This window comes from Carcharodon carcharias, chromosome 17 (assembly GCF_017639515.1).
Source record: "Carcharodon carcharias isolate sCarCar2 chromosome 17, sCarCar2.pri, whole genome shotgun sequence".
NCBI lineage: Eukaryota > Metazoa > Chordata > Chondrichthyes > Lamniformes > Lamnidae > Carcharodon > Carcharodon carcharias.
The window spans coordinates 99193460-99216662 of record NC_054483.1 but is presented as its reverse complement, the minus strand read 5'-3'; the positions used below and the strand labels follow the sequence as shown (position 1 = coordinate 99216662).

General features: G+C 43.7%; 1 protein-coding gene across 3 annotated transcripts in view; it reads right to left on the bottom strand.

Annotated features, from left to right (window-relative positions):
* nt5c2a (5'-nucleotidase, cytosolic IIa) overlaps positions 1-23203 on the bottom strand; it is a 106439-nt gene that overhangs the window by 66728 nt on the left and 16508 nt on the right. For 2 of the 3 annotated variants that reach the window (XM_041209794.1, XM_041209795.1), the window contains exons 3-4: positions 9995-10101; positions 6633-6706 (exon numbers count right to left, since the gene is read on the bottom strand). In XM_041209794.1, coding sequence (XP_041065728.1) covers positions 6633-6706; positions 9995-10086 — 166 coding nt within the window. In that variant the 5' untranslated portion in view covers positions 10087-10101. Of the gene's footprint in view, positions 1-6632; positions 6707-9994; positions 10102-14117; positions 14142-23203 lie in introns of those variants that run through there. The other variant, XM_041209797.1, reaches the window with a different exon arrangement.

Sequence of the window (23203 nt, the reverse complement as noted above, 5' to 3'; positions counted from 1 at the left end):
TTCAGGTTTTCAATGAGTTTCAGGATATTTAACGCAGAGAAAATGTGTGTTGGTTTTACCATTTTGTGACAGAGGATTTGATCCTCTATGCTGGAGACAGCAGCTGTGTGTTACACAACCCAAAGGCAGCCAGATAACGCAGGATATTATTTCTTGTTATTAAGACGTCTGTAAGTTGATAATGACAGGCTACATTTTGAGAGTGCTTTTACCACCCAGCTGGACCCCACAGTCAACACCAGGCTGTCAAAATGTAGCAAAGACATTTTTGCCACAGGACCAAGCCAACAGTCCATGTGTCTAATGCAAGTCAACCATGAGAGCCTCAACTTGAGAAGAATGACCTGCATTTCTATAGCATCTTTCACAACCGAAGTGCTTTAAAGCCAACAAAGCACCTTTAAAATATTGTCACATATTTTCTTTCATGGGTTGTGGGCGTTACTAGCAAGGCCACTATTTGTTGCCCATTCCTAATTGCCCTTGAACCGAGTGGCTTGCTAGGCCATTTCAGGGGGCAGTTAAAAGTCAACAACATTGCTGTGGGTCTGGAATCACATGTAGGCCAGACTGGGTAAGGATGGCAGAATCTCTTCCCTAAGGGACATGAGTGAACCAGATGGGTTTTATGACAATCAATGATAGTTTGATGATCACTATTACTGTGACTAGCTTTATACTCCAGATTTATTAATTAAATTTAAATTACACCAGCTGGCATTGTAAGATTTGAACCAGTGTTCCCCACATCATTAGCCTGGACCTCTGAATAACTAGTCCAGTAACATTACCAGTACTCCAGTGTCTCCCCTCACTATTGCAGGAAACACGGCAGTTGGATATGCACACAGCAAAGTCCCATAAACAGCAATGTGATATTGACAAGATAATCTGCTGCTTAGTTACATTGGATGAGGGATAAATGCTGGCCAGGACATCAGGGAGAACTCCCCCACTTTTCTTCAAAATAGTTTTGTGGGCCCTCAGTACTGTTCCTCCAACAGTGCAGCGTTCCCTCAGTACTGAAAATCCGACAGTGCAGCACTCCTCAGTACTGCCTCTATGACAGTGTGGGGATCCCTCAATACTCACCCTCTGAATTGCAGCACTCTCTCAGTACTGACCCACCGACTGTGCAGCGCTCCCTTAATAATGACCCTCCAACTGTGCAGTGCTCCCTCAACACTGTCCCTCCAACTGTGCAGTGCTCCTTCAATACTGACCCTCCGACAGTGCAGTGCTCCCGCAATACTGACCCTCCAAAAGTGCAGTGCTCCCTCAACACTGACCCTCCAAAAGTGCAGTGCTCCCTCAACACTGACCCTCCAAAAGTGCAGTGCTCCCTCAACACTGACCCTCCAAAAGTGCAGTGCTCCCTCAACACTGACCCTCCAAAAGTGCAGTGCTCCCTCAACACTGACCCTCCAAAAGTGCAGTGCTCCCTCAACACTGACCCTCCAAAAGTGCAGTGCTCCCTCAACACTGACCCTCCAAAAGTGCAGTGCTCCCTCAACACTGACCCTCCAAAAGTGCAGTGCTCCCTCAACACTGACCTCCAAAAGTGCAGTGCTCCCTCAACACTGACCCGTTGACTGCACAGCGCCCCCACAGTAATGTACTGGAAGCATTAGCCTGGATGATAGGTCTCTGTAAAGTGGTTTTTATGGCACAGAAGCAAATGTGCTACACACCGAGCACAGCTGACCCTTTGGTTGAAGCAATACCCATTCTCACTGCAGAGAGGTTTTCTTTTCTCCTGAAGGCTATGAAGTCAGGTGGTGTGTGGCCTTGAACGGAGTGCCACACATCAGGGAGGGGGAAAGTTACCTGGACACTTTGTGCCAGGAGGCAGCCACACCCATGAGGATAGGGGCTTCTGATTTGGTCAGTGGTCAGGGACAAGAGGGTGTGACTGTGAGTGAGGCTGGTAAGGGGACCCAGCAGCAGGAATATCAGCCTATGCAACTGTCCAATAGACCTGAGGTTCTTTCAGCTTATTTGGATGACTGACCATGGGCACTGTGGTACAAGTAGCCATTCAAGTAGGGAGAGCAAAAAGGAATGTAGTGGTAGTAGGGGACAGTACAGTGAGGGGGATTGACACTGTCCTCTGCAGCAACGAACGAGAGTCCAAAAGGCCGTGTTGCCTGCCCGGTGCCAGGTTGTGGGACATTTGCTCAGGGCTGGAGAGGATCATACAGTTGGAGGGGGAGGATCCAGTTGTCCTGGTCAATGCAGGCGCCAATGACATAAGTAGGACGAAAAGGAGGTTCTGCATAGTCAGTATGAGGAGTTAGGTACCAAATTAAGAAGCAGAGCCTCAAACATAATAATCTCTGGATTATTATCTGAGCCACATGCAAATTAGCATAGGGCAAATAAGATTAAAGAAATAATTGCCTGGCTCAAAGACTGGTGTAGGAGAAGTGGGTTGTGGGACACTAACAACAGTATTGGGGAAAGTGGGGGCTGTACTGTTGGGATGGTCTACACCTGAACCGTGCTGGGGCTGGTGTCCTCGCGAGCCGCACAACTAAGGAATTAGAGCAGGTTTTAAACTAAATAGTGGGGCAATGGATCAAAACTGGGATGATATGGTAAGCCAATGAGTAGAGACAAGGCAAGGGAGAAGGGTGCTAATATGGGAAATGATAAACAGGCTGTGACAGGAAGGGACAGAGAGTACAAATCTAAGAGTAAATCAGCAGATAAGGCTAGACGCCATAAAAATAATAAAAGGACAAAACTAAAGGCTCTGTATCTAAATGCATGCAGCATGCAAAACAAAACAGTTGAACTGATAGCCATTACAGAGACATGACTACGAGATGACATAGATTGGGACCTGAATATTGAAGGGTATGTGACAATTAGGAAGGACAGGAAGTTAGGAAAAGGTGGAGGGTGGCTCTGTTAATTAATGATGGTATTAGCACATTAGGGAGGGTGACCTAAGTTCCAGAAAGCAGGATATATAAGTGGTTTGGGTAGAGAGGAGGAATAATAAAGGCAAGAAGTCACTTGTGGGAGTGGTGTACAGGCCCTCTAACAGTAATAACACAGTAGGACAAGTATCAAAGAAGAAACAGTGGGAGCTTGTAAGAAGGGTATGGTGCTTATCAAGGGGGATTTTAATACATATAGACTGGAATACTCAGGTGGGCAAAGATAGTGCAAATAACAAATTCATAGAATGTTTTCCGGATTTCTTAGATCAGCACGTTCTGGGGCCAACCAGGTTGCAGGCAATACTGGTATTGTGCAATGAGATAGAATTAATTAATCATCTCATTGTAAAGGCACTCCTAGGTAGAGGTGATAATATGATTAAATTTTACATTCAGTTTGAGAGAGAGAAGAGTGGATCCAAGACTACTACTTTAAACTTAAATAAGGGCAATTATGAGGGCTTGAAAGCAGAGCTAGCGGAAGTGAACTGGCAATTTAGGTTAAGAGATAGGTCAATAGAGATGCAGTGGCAGACATTCAAGGGAATATTTCAGAATACAGAGAGCAGATACATTCCAACAAGGAAGAAAAATTTCAAGGGGGCACCCACCATCCGTGGTTAACCAAAAAAGTTAAAGGCAGTATCAAACTTAAAGATAAACATATAATTGCTCAAAGGTGGGTGGCAGGTCAGAAGATTGGACAGAATATTTTAAAAAGCGTAGAATACCTAAAAGAATAATAAGGGCGGAAAAATTAGAGTTCAAGAGAAAGCTATCTAGAAATATAGAGTAGATACTCATAATAGAAAAGAGCTAACAAAGTGAGCATTGATCCAAAAGAAAGCGAGTCTGGAGAATTGATAATGGAAAATAAGGAGATGGCAGGTCAATTTGACAGGTATTTTGTATCAGTCTTCACTATCGAGGATACAAGTCACATCCCAGGAATGGCTGTAAGTCAGGAATTAGAAGGAAGGAACTCAACAAACTTACAATCACCAGGGAATTGGTGCTGAGCAAATTGTTTAAACTGCCGGTTGACAAGTCCCCAGGTCCTGATGGACTTCATCCCCGAGTCTTAAAAGAAGTGGCTAGTGAGATAGTTGATACGTTGGTTTTTAATTTTTCAAAATTCACTGTATTCGGGGAAGGTTCCATTAGATTGGAAAATAGGTAATGTAACTCTTTATTCAAAAAGGGAGGGAGACAGAAAGCAGGAAACTATAGACCAATTAGTTTAACATCTGTCATTGGGAAAATGTTAGAAGCTATTGTTAAAGACATTATAACAGGGCGCTTAGATAAATTCAAGGTAATCAGACAGAGTCAACATGGATTTGCAAAAGGGAAATCATGTTTAGCCAATTTACTGTGGTTCTTTAAAGAAGCCACATGTGCTGTGGATAAAGGGGGTCCGGTAAATGTACTGTATTTAGATTTTCAGAAGACATTTGAGAAGATGCCTCATCAAAAGGTTACTGCAGAAAATAAAAGCTCATGGTGTTGGGGGTCACATTTGGCATGGACAGAAGATTGGCCAGCTAACAGGAAACGGAGAGCAGGCATAAATGGGTCATTTTCTGGTTGGCAGAATGTAACGAGTGGTGTGTCACAGGGATCAGAGCTGGGGACTCAAATTTTTACGATTTATATAAATGACTTGGATGAAGGGATTGATGGCATGGCTGCCAAATTTGCTGCCAACACAAAGATAGGTAGGAAAGTAAGTTGTGAAGAGGACATAAGGAGGCTACAAAAGGATATAGGTAGGTTGAGTGGGTAAAGATCTAGCAAATAGAGTATAATGGGCAAATGTGAGGATGTCCATATTGGCAGGATAAATAAAAAAGACACAGGTTATCTAATTGGTAAGAGATTGCAGAGCTCTGAGGGATCCTGGTGTCCTAGTGCATGAATCACAAAAGGTTAGTATGCAGGTGCAGCAAGTAATTAGCAAAGCTAATAGAACGTTATCATTTATTGCAAGGGGGATTGAATACAAGAGCAGGGACAAATCTCACAATGGCAAACTATGAAACAATGTAACTTCATCTGAATAGGAACAGATGGAAACGTGTTTGTACTCGAAAGAGTTACAAGAGCAGGGAGGTTATGCTTCTGTTACATAGGGCATGGTAAGACCACATCTGGAGTATTGTGTACAGTATTGGTCTCCTTATTTAAGGAAAGATGTAAATGCATTGGAAGCAGTTCAGAGAAGGTTTACTAGGTTAATACCTTGAACGGGCAGCTGTCTTATGAAGGAAGGTTGGACAGGCTAGGCTTGTAGCTGCTAGAGTTTAGAAGTGTAACAGGCGACTTGAATGACACCTTTAAGATTCTGAGGGGTCTTGACAGGTGGATGTGGAAAGGATGTTTCTATCTGAGTGAGAATCTTGAACTAGGGCCCACAGTTTAAAATTAAGGCATCGCTGAATAATGACAGAGATGAAGAGAAATGTTTTCTCTCAGAGGGTAGAGTATCTTTGGAACCGTCCTCCTCAAAAGGCTGTGGAAGCAGAGTCTTTGAATATTTTTCAGGCAGAGGCAGATAGATTCTTGATAAACATGGGGGTGAAACATTATCGGGGACAGGCAAAAGGTTACAATCAGGTCCGCCAAGGTCTTACTGAATGGCGGAGCAGACTCGAGGGGCTGATGGCCTACTCCTGCACCAAATTCTTATGTTCATAAGTGGCTGTGAAAGCAGCATAGATGGACTGCCATCTGACAGCAATTATTCTAGGATGAATATGATTGTACTCCACACCAAGGTCAGATTGTCATCTACTATTGTGATATGGTTAACTAGGTTGAAGCTATGATCTATCTGAGCACAAGTACAGACCTCTACATACCAGCATTCCTCCTGTATGGAGTCCTCTGTTTCTGCCAATAATGAGGCCCCTGCATTTCACTAGTTCCAAAAACGGAGTCTGAAATCCCCTGACACTGCAGGAAACACTGCGCGCAGTTTATCCAAATGGCTTTGCCGGGAAGAAATTAGGAAATAGCACAGCTGGTGCTAGTGAACGTAAAGCAATCTGGGAGAAGTTGGCAGCTTTAGGGAGTGGAAAGATCGTTGATATTGGATGAGGTGTGGCTGTGGTGTGTAACATACTCAGACTGTTGGACCTACGATATTTATCGGAACAAGAAAAGTAAAGCATTCAGCTCATCTAGTTTGTCCACTTGTTTAGTTTCCTCCACCTTGATCTCTGGATTTAAGGAACAGTCTATTTCATTTAAATGTCAGTTCCTGGGGAGGTCACTGCATTCCATTCCACATCAAAATGGTCTTTAACCAACAGTTACAACAGCAGTTTGGGTTATAATTGTGCCCTGTTTTCTCTGGGTTGGAGGGTATCAGTCAGGATTCAGGCTCCTGCTGGAACCTGTTCTGTGTCAATGTCATTGGAGAACAGGCACACTCAGCTATGATGGCCACTGCTGTTGAGTAGCCTGTTAACTCTCACTGCCTAGGTTCATACATGAAGACTGGCCTCTAGAAGCTGCCAGTGCTTCTCAGGCCTTGGAAGTGACAGGAGGGAAAAATGTTGGGGGGGCGGGGAAAGTAATAGTAAAATACACTGCAGCTGATCAGTGACTTAGTTTAGTTCAGCAAATAAACCCATTTTTTTTAATATATTGAGGAATTCCATTAGAACCAGCATTGCTCACCTGCTAGGGTGTAGTCCATGTCAAATCCAAAGCATTTAATCTTCTCCATTGCCAAACTACGGTTAACAAACACTCTGAAAAAAGAAAAACAAACTCATCATTACCGGGGAAATAAGTGAGCAAAAAAAGGGGAAAGAGAAAGAGTGTAGTCGAAAAGAGAAACGAGAGTATCGAAAGAGGAAAAAGTCCATGAGAGAGGAGAGAGAGAGAAATTAGAGTTCTGGCTACCTAATCACTGGGAGAGGATGTCCTTGAGAAAAGGTGGAGGGGTAATATGGATAATCCCACATATCAGGAACTTGTTACAAGGTGGTTACGAATTTGAGGTGTGTGTACTTTGAAAAAGAGACTTGATTTTCTATATGATGGAGAAAGAACTAAGAATCCTGCCCAGGGAAATTATTGACTGTGAGGAAAGGATGAATGCACAGAAGTGAAAAATGAAGAGGTTAGGAATGATAATGACAGATAGGCCGAGGTTTTCCACCTGACGGGTAATAAGGAAGATGTGAAGTATGTTCCATATGAAGCATCATGAGTTTCTTTGTCAGCATCAGTTTTCAGTGAAGCTTCCTGTCTTGCCTATTAAAACAAGAGTTTGGCAATCAGCTCCCGGGAGTTTCAGACTGCTGCGATTCCTGTGACCTAAACAGCAGGCTAGGTGTGCCATGAAGAGGAAAAGGCAGTGATCAAGTACACTAGCTCCCGGCCAAGCTCCTCAAGTCACGGAACCAAATAGTCCCAGTGAAATTCCACACCTGGTATGCTGCCAAATGGTGAAGCGCAGCTGTAGGAACTCTCATATCCGAGACGCTGGCCTGCGCGGCCCCAAGTCCCCGCCCCCGCCCCTCCCAGGCCCGAGCAACCCTGCACCTCCCGAGCTAGCAGCCCATACAGTGCAACAGATGTCACAATCATGGTGATCTCTTATCCATCTTACTCTAATGTTGCAGAGGTCAGACCCTGATGTGCACCAAGATAGAGATCCATTTGCTTAATGTTGTCTGAAGAACTTTCATTTCCTGCTGTTGATCTGGGATTACGACATTTTTTCTACCAAGCTGCAGTTATAGTGAAAACAGAAACTGAACTCTGTGAAGTGTTTCAGTTGAGCTGCTCAGGCTGATAAGAGGTTTAATCAAGGGCATTTTAATCCAAGCTCACTAAAAATCCCATGAATTTCCTACTCTGAAACAGAGTTTTGAGAGATTCCATTAAGTGTTTCATGTTCATTGTATATTGGGTGTTTAATTTGTTCATTCGTTTATTTGTTTATTAGTTTATTTTATTGGTAATTATATATTTTGGAACAGACAAATTGTCATGGTTGGATTGGAGGTGCACGATATATAATGTGTGTTTCTGTAACTAAATACTCAAGTTATATCCTTCATCATCTGGCTAAGTGAGTTATAACATCTTATAATCCTCAACTGTCTGTTTTACACAACAACACTCTTTTATATGAAAGGTTTTTCGGATCTTGTATCCCGGGTACTAAACACACCACACCACCATATGCTTCATATGGATTGCCTTCTCTCCTGTTTCTACTGTCACCAGGTGCCGCAAGATTACACCCAGCTGTTCTTTCACTGCAAGCCCAGATAGTGGATACATTGATTTCATGAATGGAGCTAACCTCTCACTCACACACATGTTGCAACCTACAACTCAGCAATAACTCCACACTCCCACACCAAAGCTGAAATTAGCTGACTTAGTGGAGTACAAGAGTGGAGTATTACCCCTTCTGGTTTATGTGGATCAATGGGGCACCAGGCTGTACCTTTACATATAATTCTATCAGAGGAATGGTCCACCTGTATTTATCCCAGACTGATTTGACACACATCAGATGTCTGACTGACAGATTTCATTCTTTGTTATACAAATCCAACTGTAGTTGGCCTTCATGATAGGGTCACCCAGACCAGGACATAATTCATAGAGGGATTTATAATGGAGCAGACTCGAGGGGTTGCATGGCCTACTTCTGTTTCTGTTTCTTACATTGTAAAGAAACCCCTAGCAACAGTTTGCAAATTTAAATTCAGATTAAGGTTGAAAATGGTTTGTTTTAATGTGCATTTGGCTGTACAACAGAGAGGATTAATCGGATTGCATCTCCATCACAAAAACCAAAGCTTAACTCCTACTTAACACTTTGCACACCCCTTAGAATGGCTGCTCATTCTTTAATAAAATTACTGAATAGAAGTTATTACAAATATTTCTGTGATAGGCAAGTTGTAAAAAGTGAGGGGTAACGGAGACCAGTAAGTTTCAGGGTTCTGATGAAAGGTCACCACCTGAAATGTTACCTCTGTTTCTCTCCCCACAGATGCTGCCAGATCTGCAGAGTATTTCCAGTATTCTCTGTTTTTAGTTTTGAGTTTCTTCCCCAGTCTGTGCAGTGATAGCTGCTCTCAGGCAGGACTCCTGTAGCAGTGTTACAATTAGCCCAATGCATAGGTAAGAGAGGGGAGAGGGTTTCTGATCAGAACTCAATAACCCATGTTAGACAGTAAACGCATGAGCACATTGGAAAGAGAGCAGGATTGACTGGGCTGTGGCTTCCTCTACAATCACCTGCTCTCCGACACATGGTGTCCAGATTCACCACTGGCTTCCAGAACCCATGCCACCATATCGTAGCAAGAATTACGGGTGAACACTAGTGCATTTCATATCATTCCAGGTCCTGTCCCTCCTACATCACATGCAGTTTTTCTATGGAACTGGCTAACCCTGAAATCAAACTCTTTTCCTTTGAAAGCCCAGGTTTAAGCCTGCTCAACCTCAGCAACATAACCTTCAGATACTATTAGAATTACTATTGGCCACAATCTCACAGTAACATACCCAATCATGCAAACTCACCACATTACCATCCCTTGTGCGATCAATTGCTTTACTCCAGATCATAGTCTAGGTCCTAGCTATCTTTTTTTGCTTGTTTAGCAGAGAAAATAATCAGCAGCCAATGGATGCTGAGGATCTGTTCTTCTCACAGAATACTGAGCCGAGATGAATGGTGCAAAGCGTTGCTAAATCCAGCCCTGAGCTTCCAACTGTCGCTGTGCTTACTGACCACTTGCCCCGTGGTCACCCATTCTTGGACCTAGCTGGCTGCATTGTTTAATTTCAGGCATATTAAATGATGCTTGGTCAGGCTTGAAACCTTAGTTTGAAACTAAGTGGTCTCTATGAGCCAATTTCTCCATCCCTAGATACCTGGATGGGCTTCCCTAATTTGGCCCCATGCCTCTATCAGTCACTTGCAGCTCCCCAACACACAAACCCAATGCCTAGACACTCAAGTAGGCCTCTCTCAGGTATAACAATCCACTGCTACATACCGGTGGTAGGCCTCACGTCGGTATTTCTTCATGGTACTGCCATCCATGGTCCCAGAGAGGTCAGCATTGAGTTTCTCACTCCACGAACACATGTTTGCTTCAGTAATCTGAGGGGCAAAGGAAAGGGAAAGGGTAAGAGAAAATATCATTCCACAGCAGATGCACCATCGGAAATTACTGGTCAAACAACTTGATGGGATACAATTGGTAGCTCAGGCTGACATTGAATAAAGTAATCCTTCTGCAATATTTATAAAGATTAATCCAGTAAGAAAGGTCATTAGACAATCTCAGAAAAAAAACATCCAACTCCACTTTATTATTAAGAGCAAGAATGGTGTTTCACCTTTTCTAAGGATAATTTTCCAGGTATCAGGAACATTGATTAATGTGGTGTCATGACAATATTATTTTTTTTTATTCTTTCAGGGGATTTGCACCTTGCTGGCAAGGCCAGCATTTATTGCCCATCCCTAACTGCCCTTGAGAAAGTGGTGCCAGCTTGAACCTCTGCAGTCCACATGGTGTAGGTACATCCACAGTGCTGTTAGGGAGGGAGTTATAGGATTTTGACCCAACAACAGTGAAGGAACGGTGATATATTTCCAAGTCAGGATGATGAGTGGCTTGGAGAAGATCTAGCATGTGGTGGAGGAAGTGAATGTTTGTGGATGAGGTGTCATCAAGTGGGCTTTGTCCTGGAAGGTGTCAAGCTTCTCGAGTGTTGTTGCAGCTGCACTCATCCAGGCAAGTGGGGAGTATCGCATCACACTCCTGACTTGTAACTTGTCGATGGTGGACAGGCTTTGGGGAGTCAGGAGGTGAGTTACTTGCTGCAAAATTCCCAGCCTTTGACCTGCTCTTGTAGCTACAGTATTTATATGGCTAGTCCAGTTCAGTTTCTGGTCAATGGAAAACCCCCAGGATGTTGATAGTGGAGGGTTCAGCAATGATAATGCCATTGAATGTCAAGGGGAGAAGGCTGGATTCTCTCTTGTTAGAGACGATCATTCCCTGGCACTTGTGTCGTGTGAATGTTACTTGCTACTTATCAGCCAATCCTGAATGTCATCCAGGTCTTGCTGCATGCAGACACCACAGACTGCTTCACTATCTGAGGAGTCGCGAATGGTGCTGATCATTGTGCAATCATCATTGAACATCCCCACTTCTGACCTTATGATGAAGAGAAGATCATTGCTGAAGGCTGTTGGGCCTGGGACATTATTGATAGGAAATCCTGCACTGATGTTCTGGGGCTGAGAGGATTACTTAAATGGAGAATGGCTGCATAATTCTGAGGTGCAGAAGGATCTAGGTGCTCTAGTACACGAGTCACAAAAAATTAGTATGCAGGTGCAGCAGGTAATTAAAGAAGGAGAATGAAATGCTATCCTTTATTACGAGAGGGGTTGAACATAAAAGGATGTTATGCTTCAGTTATACAGTGCTTTGGTGAGGCCACACCTCAAATACTGTGTGCAGTTTTGGTCCCCTTATTTAAGGAAGCATGTAAATGTATTAGAGGCAGTTCAGAGGGGGTTTACTAGATTGATAAGTGGAATGAGCGGGTTGCCTTATGAGGAAAGGTTGGATAGACTGGGCTTGTTTCCACTAGAGTTTGGAAGAGTGAGGGGTGATTTGATTGAAGTATACAAGATCCTGAATGGCCTTGACAAGGTGGATGCCGAAAGGCTGTTTTCTGTTGTGGGTGAGTCCAGAACTAGAGGGCACTGTTGTAAAATTAGGGGTCGCCCTTTAGGACAGAGATGAGGAGAATTTTTTTCTCTCAGAGGGTTGTGCAACTTTGGAATTCTCTGCCTCATAAGATGGTGGAGGCGGAGTCATTGAATGTTTTTAAGGCAAAGGTAGATAGGTTCCCTTGCCTAATGAAAATCTAAGGTTATCGGAGTTAGCTGCGAATTTGGAAATCGAAAGACAAGATGATCAGCCATGATCTTATTGAATGGCAGAGCAGGCTCGAGGGGCCAAATGATCTACTGTTCCTATTTCTTACGTTCTTATGCTATTATGACCTCCAACAACCACAGCCGTCTTCCTTTGTCCTAGGTACGATTCAAACCAGTGGTGTGCTTTCCCCTAATTCCCAGTGACTCATTTTGCTAGGGCTGCTTGATGCCACACTCAGTCAAATGCTGCCTTGATGATAAGGGCAGTCACTCTCACCTCACGTCTGGAGTTCAGCCCTTTTGTCCATATTTGGACCAAAGCTGTAATGAGGTCAAGAACTGAAGAGTAGATATGGTAGAATGCAAACTGAGTGTCAGTAAGCAGAGTATTGTTGAGTAAGTGCCGCTTGATAGCACTGTCGACAACACTTTCCATCACTTTGCTGATGCCCAAATGGAGACTGATGGGACAGTAATTGGCCAGGTTGGGTTTGTTCTGCTTTTTGTGGGCAAGACATACCTGGGCAATTATCCACATTGCTGGGTGGCTGCCAGTGTTATAGCTGTACTGGAACAGCTTGGCTAAGTGCAGGCTATTTCTGGAGCATTAGTCTTCAGTACTATGGCTGGAGGTTTCCAGGGCCCATAGCCTTTACAGTATCCAGTGCCTTCAGACGTTTCTTGATGTTATATGGGGTGAATCAAATTGGCTAAAGACTGGCACCTGTGATGCTGGGGTCCTCCGGAGGAGGCCGAGATAGATCATCTGCTTGGCACTTCTGGCTGAAGGCGGTTGCAAATGCTTCAGCATTATCTTTTGCACTCATGCTGGGCTCCCCTATCATTGAGGATGGAGACATTTGTGGACCCTCCTCCTGTAATTTAATTGTCCACCACATTCACAACTGGATGTGGCAGGACTAAAGAGCTTGGATCTGCTCTGTTGGTTGTGGCGTTGCTTAGCTCTGTCTTTCACTTGCTGTTTTTGCTGCTTGGCATGCAAGTAGTCCTGTGTTGTAGCTGCTCCAGGCATGCCCTCCTATACTCCTCACTGAATTCTTATGGGCAGGGGTTTCCCATATCTGATGTGCATTTACAAAGTCAGAAAGCATTTGGATAACCTGCTTCAATCACCAATGCCATTAATTTAATGGAGGGCAGTTCTAATCACCAAGGGCCGGAGTACAGTACTTAAAATAGCCAACTGTCACCAACTGTAGCTGCAGGCCTGAAGGAGAAAATCTGCAGCTTTTCAGAAGCACTGGGTCTAAATAGGTGAGGCTCTCCAAGCAGATAACTTGCTTGCTGATCTGTTTCAAATTATAAGATAATTCCAGGGTCTCACTTTTCTGCCTGTGACTCTAAGAATTATAGCTGCTCCATGGGATGAGGACAAGCCAGAGTACAGATCCAAGATGTCACTGCTGCGCTATACCAGAGGTCACAGGTTTGTTCGATCCCAGGCAGAGCAATAGTTAGAGGCAACAATTTTATTCAATTACAGCCATCTGGGCAGTATTTCATTATCAGATATCATCACTGCACACGAACAGAGGGGGTGCAGATCTCCATTCAATCCCTATTAAAGTGGTATGCAAAGCACAATGAAGGACCAGACACAAAAGTTCCCATTGCCAGGGATCAACACAAGGGTACTTCATTCTCAGTCAATCATTTCTGGCTGTAGTAGAGGCTGAAAGGATTTCATAAAGGCCAGATAAGCATGATTGTAGGTTGCAATTTAACCTCACCAACAAGGATTGAATGAGGAAAATGCCCATTTGATCCAATGCACAATTAGGTGCCTAAACTGACACCAGGGACCCAATGCACTGGAGTGCTCTTTTGGGTTACATTAGAGTGTTTCAGTTGGAGTTTGGGGAGAGGGGAATTTTTAAGGGTTCGTTTCTATCTGAAGTCTAATCTTTGTTTAATTTAGCAACTAACTAAAAGTTTCTCTTTGGGCTCGGAGAAGGTGAGTTTTAGTCCAGGGATATACAGGCTCTGCTTGTAGCTGCAGCTAGTAAATTAGTTAACTGGCTTAAATAGGTTTACATAAGCTAGATTCAGACAGCGTAAAAGCAGGCCATCTACAGTATTGCTTTTGTCTGCACTGGAGTGCTGCTTTGGGCTGCATTAGAGCGCTTCAGTTGGAGCTTGGTGAGAGAGGGAGTTTAGTCAAGAGGGAAAGAGGTGGTCCTTTCGTTTTCTACCTTTCCTCAGCAAGAAGAGTAGCAGCCTTGGTAAGTAGGACTTGATAAGTATTTCTTCTGTCCGCAATATCCTCTAAACTAGAGGAAGTAAAAGAAAAGGGAGTAAGTTAAAGTTAAGTCATGGCAGGGCAGCTCGGCCAAGTTGAATGCTCTTCATGTGTGATGTGGTAAGGCAGGGACACTTCCAGTGTCCAGGGTGACCATGTGTGCAGGAACTGTCTCCAGCTGCAGCAACTTGAAATCCGTGTTTCATAGCTGGAGCTGCACTTGGAATCACTGTGGAGCAAGCACAAGGATGAAATCTTCGTGGATAGCATGTACAGTGAGGTGGTCACACCACAGGTAAAGAGTGCACAAACAGAAAGAGAATGGGTGACTGCCAGACAGAGTAAAAGCACTAAGCAGGTAGTGCAGGAGTCCCCTGGGTCCCTCAGGGGAATGCAACAAGACCCAAGTCCATGGGACCAAGTGGCTCAGCTGTGCAGGGGGAGGGGGGTGGGTGAAAGAGTGGGAGAGCAATGGTGAAAAGGGGCTTCTATCGTAAGTAGAATAGATAGAAATTTCTGCGGCCGCAGCCATGACACCAGGATGTATGTTGCCTCCCTGGTGCCAGGGTCAAGGATGTCACTAAGCGGCTGCAGGACGTTCTGAAGGGGGAGGGTGAACAGCCAGAGGGCGTGGTCCATATTGGTACCAGCAATATAGGTAAAAAGTGGGATGAGGTCCTGAAAGCAGAATATAGGGAGCTAGGAAATAAATTAAAAAGGTGGACCTCAAAGGTAGCAATCTCAGGATTACTCCCAGTGCCACGTGCTAGCCATATCAGGAATAGGAGAATAGACTGGATGAATGTGTGGCTGCAGAGGTGGTGTAGGAGGGAGGGATTTAGATTCCTGAGGCATTGGGACTGATTCTGCGGAAGATGAAACCTGTACAAGCTGGACACGTTACACCCTAGCAGGACTGGAAGCTCGCAGGGGTATTCACTAGTATTGTGCAGGAGGGTTTTTAAACTAGATTGGCAGGGGGACAGGAATCTGAGCAGAGACACACAAGGCAGGGAAACAAGATAGGAACGAAAACAGAAAAGTAGAAAGCAAAAGTGGAAGGCAGAGGAAACAAGGGCTAGCAGCAAATAGGGCCATAGTACAAAAAAAGGTGCTAAAATGTTAAAAAGGCAAGTCTAAAGGCAATATCTGAATGCACAAAGCACTCGCAATAAGGTAAACGAATTAGCACAAATAGATGTAAATGGATACAATATGATGGCGATTACAGAGACATGGCTGCAAGGTGACCAAGGCTGGGAACTGAATATCCAAGGGCACTCGATATTTATGATGGACTGGCAAAAAGGAGAAGGAGGTGGGGAGGCATTGTTAGTTAAGGATGAAATCATTGCAATAGTGAAGGAGGATATTGTTTCTGAAAATCTAGATGTAGAATCAGTCTGGGTGGAGCTAAGGAGCAACAAGGGGTGGAAAATATTAGTGGGAGTTGTCTATAGGCTTCCAGACAGTAGTGATAAGGTAGGGGATGGCATTAAACAGGAAATTAGAGATGCATGTTATAAGGGTGCGACAGTGATCATGGGTGACTTTAATTTACATATGGACTAGGCAAACCAAATTATCAATAATACTGTGGCTGATCAATTCCTGGAGTGTGTACGAGATGGGTTTTTAGACCAGTATGTCCAGGAACCGACTAGGGAATTAGCTATCCTGAATTGTTCTGCGGGGTCCTTTAGGGAACAGTGACCATGACATGGTAGAATTCTTCCTTAGGATGGAAAGTGAAGTAGTCCGATCTGATACTAGGGTCCTCAATCTTAAAGGAAACTGAAGGTATGAAGCATGAGTTGGCTAAGATAGATAAGGGAATTTCATTAAAAGGCATGACAGTGGATAGGCAATGGCTAATCCTTAAGGAATGAATGTGTTCATTGCAACAGTTATACATTCCTTTCTGGCGCAAAAATGCAACAGGAAAAGTGGCCCAACCCCATGATTAACAAAATAAATTAAGGATAGTATTAGATTCAAAGAGGAGTCACAAAGTTGCAAGAAAAAAATAGCAAGCCTGAGGACTGGGAGCAGTTTAGAATTCAGCAAAGGAAACCAAGAGAGTGATTAAGATGGAAAAATAGAGTAAACTTACAATGATAATAAAAGCGGACTCTAAAAAGAAAAAGATTAGTGAAGACAAATGTAGGTTCCTTACAGTACAAAATGGGAGTATTTATAAAAGAAAACAAAGAAATGGCAGAGCAATTAAACAACTACTTTAATTCTGTCTTCATGGAGGAAGACACAAATAACTTGCCAGAAATACTAGCGAACCAAAGGTCTAGTGAGAAGGAGGAACTGAAATTAGAATTACTAAGAAAACAGTGCTGGAGAAATTAATGGGACTGAAAGCCGATAAATTCCCAGGGCCTGGTAATCTACATCCCAGGGTACTAAAGGAGGTGGCCATGGAAATAGTGGATGTACTGGTTGTCATCTTCCAAAATTCTGTAGATTCACGATCAATCCCAGCAGATTGGAGATTGGCAAATGTAACTCCACTATTTAAAAAAGGAGGGAGGGAGAAAACAGTAAATTACAGACCAGTTAGCCTAGCCTCATTAGTAGGGAAAATGCTAGGCTCTATTATAAAGGATGTGATAACAGGACACATAGAAAACATCAATGGGATTAGACAAAGTCAAAATGGATTTATGAAAGGGAAATCATGTTTGAAAAACCTGCTGGAGTTTTTTTTGAGGACTTAACTAGCAAAATAGATAAGGGAGAACCAGTGGATGTGGGCAGGCTTTTTACCTCATCGGTCGGGAGGGCCCAGGAACAGCCACGAAACTGACCGCCGCCCACGATCAGGCCCCAACCGCGATTTTACGCTGGCTGGCCAATTTTAGCGGCCAGCCAGCATGAAACGCACACTGAAAGACTCAGCACTGCCGGGGTGAGGGCGGGAGGTGCGCGAGCGCTGAAGTGTGTGCATGCACAGGGGTACGCTCAGTGAAAGCTCCCTGAAGGCACAGAGTTGGCTCAGGGAGCTGAAGATTTTAACATTGCAAATAAAGAATTGGAATATAAGGAAAACATGTCCCCCCATGTAACTCTGTCACATGAGCAGGGGTATGTTAAAAATGAGTTTGAAAAAGTTTTTTTTTAAAATTCACTGGTTGAAATCTCATCCCACCTGTGAATGAGGATTCGCAAAAAATGCAAAGGCCACTTGACCTATTCACCCGCCTGCCAACCATAAGGTTGGATGTGCAGGGAAATATTCAACTTAATTAATTAATGGGCTTAACAGCCCTCTTAATGTCAGCAGGCGTACTGCCAACTCCTGTGTGTGCGATGACGTCAGGGCCTGCCAAGCCAAGCACACAGCCAGACAGGGCAAGTCAAGCTCCGCACACAGCTGGGAACAGAGTGCTGCAGCATTCCTAATCACTTGAAGTGTTTTTATTGCACAATCAATTTCTCAGTTCAAGTCCAGAGGTGCCAACACCCAAAACTCATGCCTCACAGCTCTGACCATTTACCAGTTAGTCCCTCACCCTCTTCACAGGTACAGGAAGACCTGAAACCAGCAGGACAAGAATGTCCCAGCTGACCATAGCTGCTCACCAATTACAAATGGCGATTAACTGGCATATTTCAGAAACTTCAAGGAGTTTTGCACTCTGTGACGTTCATTGTCTGGAAAGAGGAAGAAAGTACAAATTTATACAGAGCCTCATCACTGCAGAAAAACTACCCAAAACATTCACATGAATTGCTCTGAAGTCCACAGAAATAGATAATCTTGACAGTGAAGCTGCACACAACAATACTCTACTGATCAATGACCAGATAATTGTAGCTTGGGAATAAATGTATATTGGCCAAGGCACCAAGAGAACTCCCTGTTTAAATAATGGCCTGTATCTGCAACATCCACCAGAACAAGCTATAAAAACAGTATTTCTTCAGTACTTGGCTGCAATATAGACAGTTAAAGTCCTGGGGCAAGCTTGAATGGAACAACCATCTGGCTCAGCTGACTGCTACCAACTCGCACACTGTAGTTCGATATCTAATTTAACTTCAGTCAGTGCCAGCATTAAACATGTCTGATTTCTGGCAAGACACCAGAGAAGCTCCCTATTCACCTTCTGATTATGCCATTTGATCTTGAACATTTACTGGAACAGGTCATCAGGGTTCAGCATCTTATCTGAAAAAGCAGCAGCCTCCTCGGGGATGCCCTACCTTATCTGCTAAAGTCCTATATCTGGGCTTGAATTGAACATTCAGATTCCAGAGTGAGAGGCCAAACCATCATTTGTATAATGAGGAACAGCACCATACAATGAAAAGCTACATGTCATCCACACAGGAAGCAGTTTGCACAACATGATCCACAATCACAAATATCCAGAATGTATTTGCACATTTCCCAATGGTTCAAATATCAGCTTCTCATCAAACATGGGCTCAATGTACTCACTCATGTTACCAACTCCTATTAAACTGTCAACAGATCTTTCTCACCAAGATACATGGTTTCCACATCACAACAGATCCTTTGCTCAAGGTACAATTGTAACAGAGAAAGTTCAATGTCAAGTCTCTGATCTGCTGGGGTTAATTTCAGTTACAGCAAGCCAGGGAGCAGAATTTATTTATTCCCATCGCTAGATCTCGGCGCAAGCCATCATGGATGCAGGTAGATGACAGCAGGCATTTTCACCACTCAAAGGTTCACCTTACCGGAGTATTTCATCGCTGTGCCTTAAAGAAAGGTGACCATGGTCAGTGAATGTGCTAGGAGAGGCAGAATAGGTGCGACAATCAAACCAGTTTCTTAGGATGCCCTAAATGGCCAAATTATCTGCCAACATTCACTTTTGAGATCACACAGGCTGGTACAGATTGGCAGGATGTGACCAGAAATGCCCTGTAATTGCTTTAACTATTCACTGTATTTATTAAAGGCTTTGATGATGGCAAGGAAGTTAACATAGCCCAATTTGCTGATGACTCAAAAATAGGCAGCATTGCAAGTAATGAAAACAGAAACAGAAAATTAGAGAGAGGACATAAATTAAGTGAATGGACAAAACTGCAGCAAATGAATTTCAATGGTATATCATTCACTTTGGACCTAAAAAGGAAAGAACAGTGTATATCCCAAATGTTGAAAAGCTTAGAAACAATGGAGGTTCACAAAGACTTGGAGAACCAGGTACATGGAGCATTAAAATATCATAAATACGTACAGAAAATAATCAGAATGGCAAATGGAATGCTGGTCTTTATATTTAAAGGACTAGAATACAGGGAGATAGAAGTCTTTAATTATCCAAATACCGACTGGGATAGTAATGTAAAGAGCAGAGAGGGGCAAGAGTTCCTATATTATGTCAGGAGAATTTCCTACAGCAGTGTGTGTCCAATCCAACGAGAAAGGAGGCATTGCTAGACCTGATTCTTGAGAATGAGGTACGGCAAATGGATCAAGTGTCAGTAGGGGAACATTTAGGGGACAGTGATCATTGTTTCACAGGGTTTACATTGGCTATGGAAAACGACAAGGAGCAATCCAAAATAAGAATAATTAACTGGGGAAAGCCAACTTCAAAGAGTAAGAATGGATCTGGACCAGATAAATTGCAATCAAAGATTAACAGGTAAAACTTTAAATGAACAATGAGCTGTCTTTAAAGAAGCGTTAGCTCAATACAGTCAAAATATATTCTCAAGAAGGGGAAAGGTAGGGCAAACAAATCCAGAGCTCCTTGGATGATGAAAGAGGTAGTAATTAAGATAATGAAGAAGCGTGTTTATGACAGATGTCAGGTGGATAATACAACTGAGAACTAGTCCAAACAAAGGAAGCTCAGAGAAGAATTGAAAAAAACAAATAAGAGAAGCAAAGAGAGAGGCTAAGAGATTGGCAGCTAACATAAAATGGAATCCAAAAGTTGTCAATACACATATAAATAGTAAAAGGGTGATGACAGGAGGAGAAGGAAGAAGAGTGGGGCTGGTTAGGGGCCAAAAAGGAGGTTTACACATGAAGACAGGGGACATGGCTAACGTATAAACTTTATAAGTTAGCACTCATGAAATAAAAGGGACAGTCACAGCATGGATATGAAATTGGATGATTGACAGGAAACAAAGAGCAGTGGTGAACCGTTGTCTTTCAGACTGGACGAAGGTTTAGAGTGGAGTTCCCCAGGGGTCAGTGCTGGTACCCTTGCTCTATCTGATATACATTCGTGACCTAGACATTGGTGCACAGAGTACAATTTCAAAATGTGTGGATGATATGAAACTTGGAAGTATTGTGAACCATGAGGAAGACAGTGTAGAACTTCAAAAAGACATACACAGGTTAGTGGAATGGGCAGACAAGTGGCAGATGATGATTAAAGCAAAGAAATGTGAAGTGATTCATTTTGATAGGATAAACAGGGAGAGACAATATAAAGTAATGAGTACAATTCTAATTGGGGTGGAGGAACAGAGCGACCTGGATGTATACGTACATAAATTATTGAAGGTGGCAGGACAGGTTGAGAGAGCAGTTAATAAATCATACTGCATCCTAGGCTTTATCGATCGGAGCAAAGAATACAAAAGCAAGGAAGTTATGTTAAATCTTTATAAAACAATGGTTTGGCCTCATCTAGAGTATTGCATCCAGCTTTGGGCACCACAATTTAGGAAAGATGTGAAGGCATTAAAGAGGGTATAGAAAAGATTCACAAGAATTGTTCCAGGATGAGGAACTTCAGTATTGCAGATAGATTGGAGAAGTTGAGACCGCTCCCCTTGAAGAAGAGAAGGTTGAAAGGAGATTTGATAGAGATATTCAAAAACATGACAGGTATCAACAAGATAGATAGTGAGAGACAGTTCCCATCGATAACCAAAGGGAACAGATTTAAGGTAATTGGTAAAAGAAGCAATAGCAACATGAGGCAAAACTTATTCACACAGCAAGTGGTTAGGTACTGGAATACACAGCCTGCGACTGAGTCACGTTCAATTGTGGCTTTCAAGAGGGAACTGGATCATTAACTGAAAAGGAAAAGTTAGCAGGGCACAAGAAGAAGCCAGGGGAGTGATACTAGGTGAAATGCTCCTTCAGAGGACCAGCACAGGCACAACAGGCCAAATAGCCTCCATCTGTGCTGAGAGTAGTGATGGCATACTGGTAATGTCACTGGACGAGTAATCGAGAGGCCTAGGCTAATGCTCTGGGGACACGGGTTCGAATCCCACCGTGGCAGCTGATGGAATCTAAATTCAATTAATAAATCTGGAATTAAAAAGCTAGTCTTGGTAATAGTGGCCATGAAAATATTGTCAATTGTCATAAGAATCCAACTGGTTCACTAACTTCCTTTAGAGAAGCAAATCTGCCGTCCTTATCTGGTCTGGCCTATTTGTGACTCCAGACCCACAGCAATGTGGTTGACTCTTAAATGCCCTCTGAAATGACCTAGCAAGCCACTCATTGTCTCAAACTGCTATGAAGTCAACAAAAAGGAATGAAATCGAATGAACCAGCCAGCATCAACCTAGGCACTGGAAATGACAATGGCAAACTCAGCCCTGTCAACCCTGCAAAGTCCTCCTTACTAACATCTGGGGGGCTTGTGTCAAAATTGAGAGAGCTGTTCCACAGGCTAGTCAAGCAACAGCCTGACATAATCATGGAATCATACCTTACAATGTCCCAGACACCACCATCGCCATCCCTGGGTGTGTCCTGTCCCATCGACAGGACAGACCCAGCAAAGGTGGCGGCAAAGTGGTATGCAGCCGGAAGGGAGTTGCCCTGGGAGTCCACAACATCATCTCAGGACCCCATGAAGTCTCATAGCACCAGGTCAAACATGGGCAAGGAAATCTCCTGCCGATTGCCACGTACCGTTCCCCCTCAGCTGATGAATCAGTGCTCCTCCATGTTGAACACCACTTGGAGGAAACACTGAGGGTGGCAAGGGCGCAGAATGTACACTGAGTGGGGGAATTCAATGTCCAAGACCAAGAGTGGCTCGGTAGCACCACTAAAGATCAAGTTGGCCATGTCCTAAAGGACAAAGCTGATAGACTTGGTCTGTGGCAGGTGGTGAGGGAACCAACAAGAGGGAAAAACATCCTCACCAAACTGCCCGCTGCAGATGCATCTGTCCACAACAATATTGGTAATAGTGACCACTGTACAGTTCCTGTAGAGGCAAAGTCCCATCTTCACATTGAGGATACCCTCCATCATGTTGTGTGGCACTACCACCATGCTAAATGGGATATATTTCAAACAGATCTAGCAACTGGGCAACCATGTAGCACTGTGGGCCATCAGCAGCATTGTACTCAACCACAATCTGTAACCTCATGGCACAGCATATCCCCCACTCTAACATTGCCACCACGCCAAGATATCAACTCAGGTTCAATGAAAAGTGCAGGAGGGCATGCCAGGAGCAGCACCAGGCATACCTAAAAATGAGGTGTCAACCTGGTGAAGCTATAACACAACTACTGTCAAATGGCATGAGCAGCAAGAGAAGGACGGAGCTAAGCAATTACACAACCAATGGATCAGATCTAAGCTCTACAGTCCTGCCACATCCATTCGTGAATCGTGGTGCATGATTAAACAACTCACTGGAGGTGGCGGCTCCACAAATATCCCCATCCTCAATGATGGAGGAGCCCAGCACATCAGTGCAAAGGATAAGGCTGAAGCATTTGCAACAATCTTTAGTCAGAAATGCCGAGTGGATGAACCATCTCGGCCTCCTCTGGAGGTCCCCAGCATCACAGATGCTAGTCTTCAGCCAATTCGATTCACCCCATTTGATATCAAGAAACGGCTGAAGGCACTGGATACCGCAAAGGCTATGGGCCCTGACAATATTCCAGTTCTGAAGAATTGTGCTCTAGAACTTGCCAATCCCCTACCCAAGTTGTTCCAGTACAGCTACAACACTGGGATCTACCCGGCAATGTGGAAAATTGTCCAGGTACGGACTGTACACAGAAAGCAGGACAAATCCAATCCGGCCAATT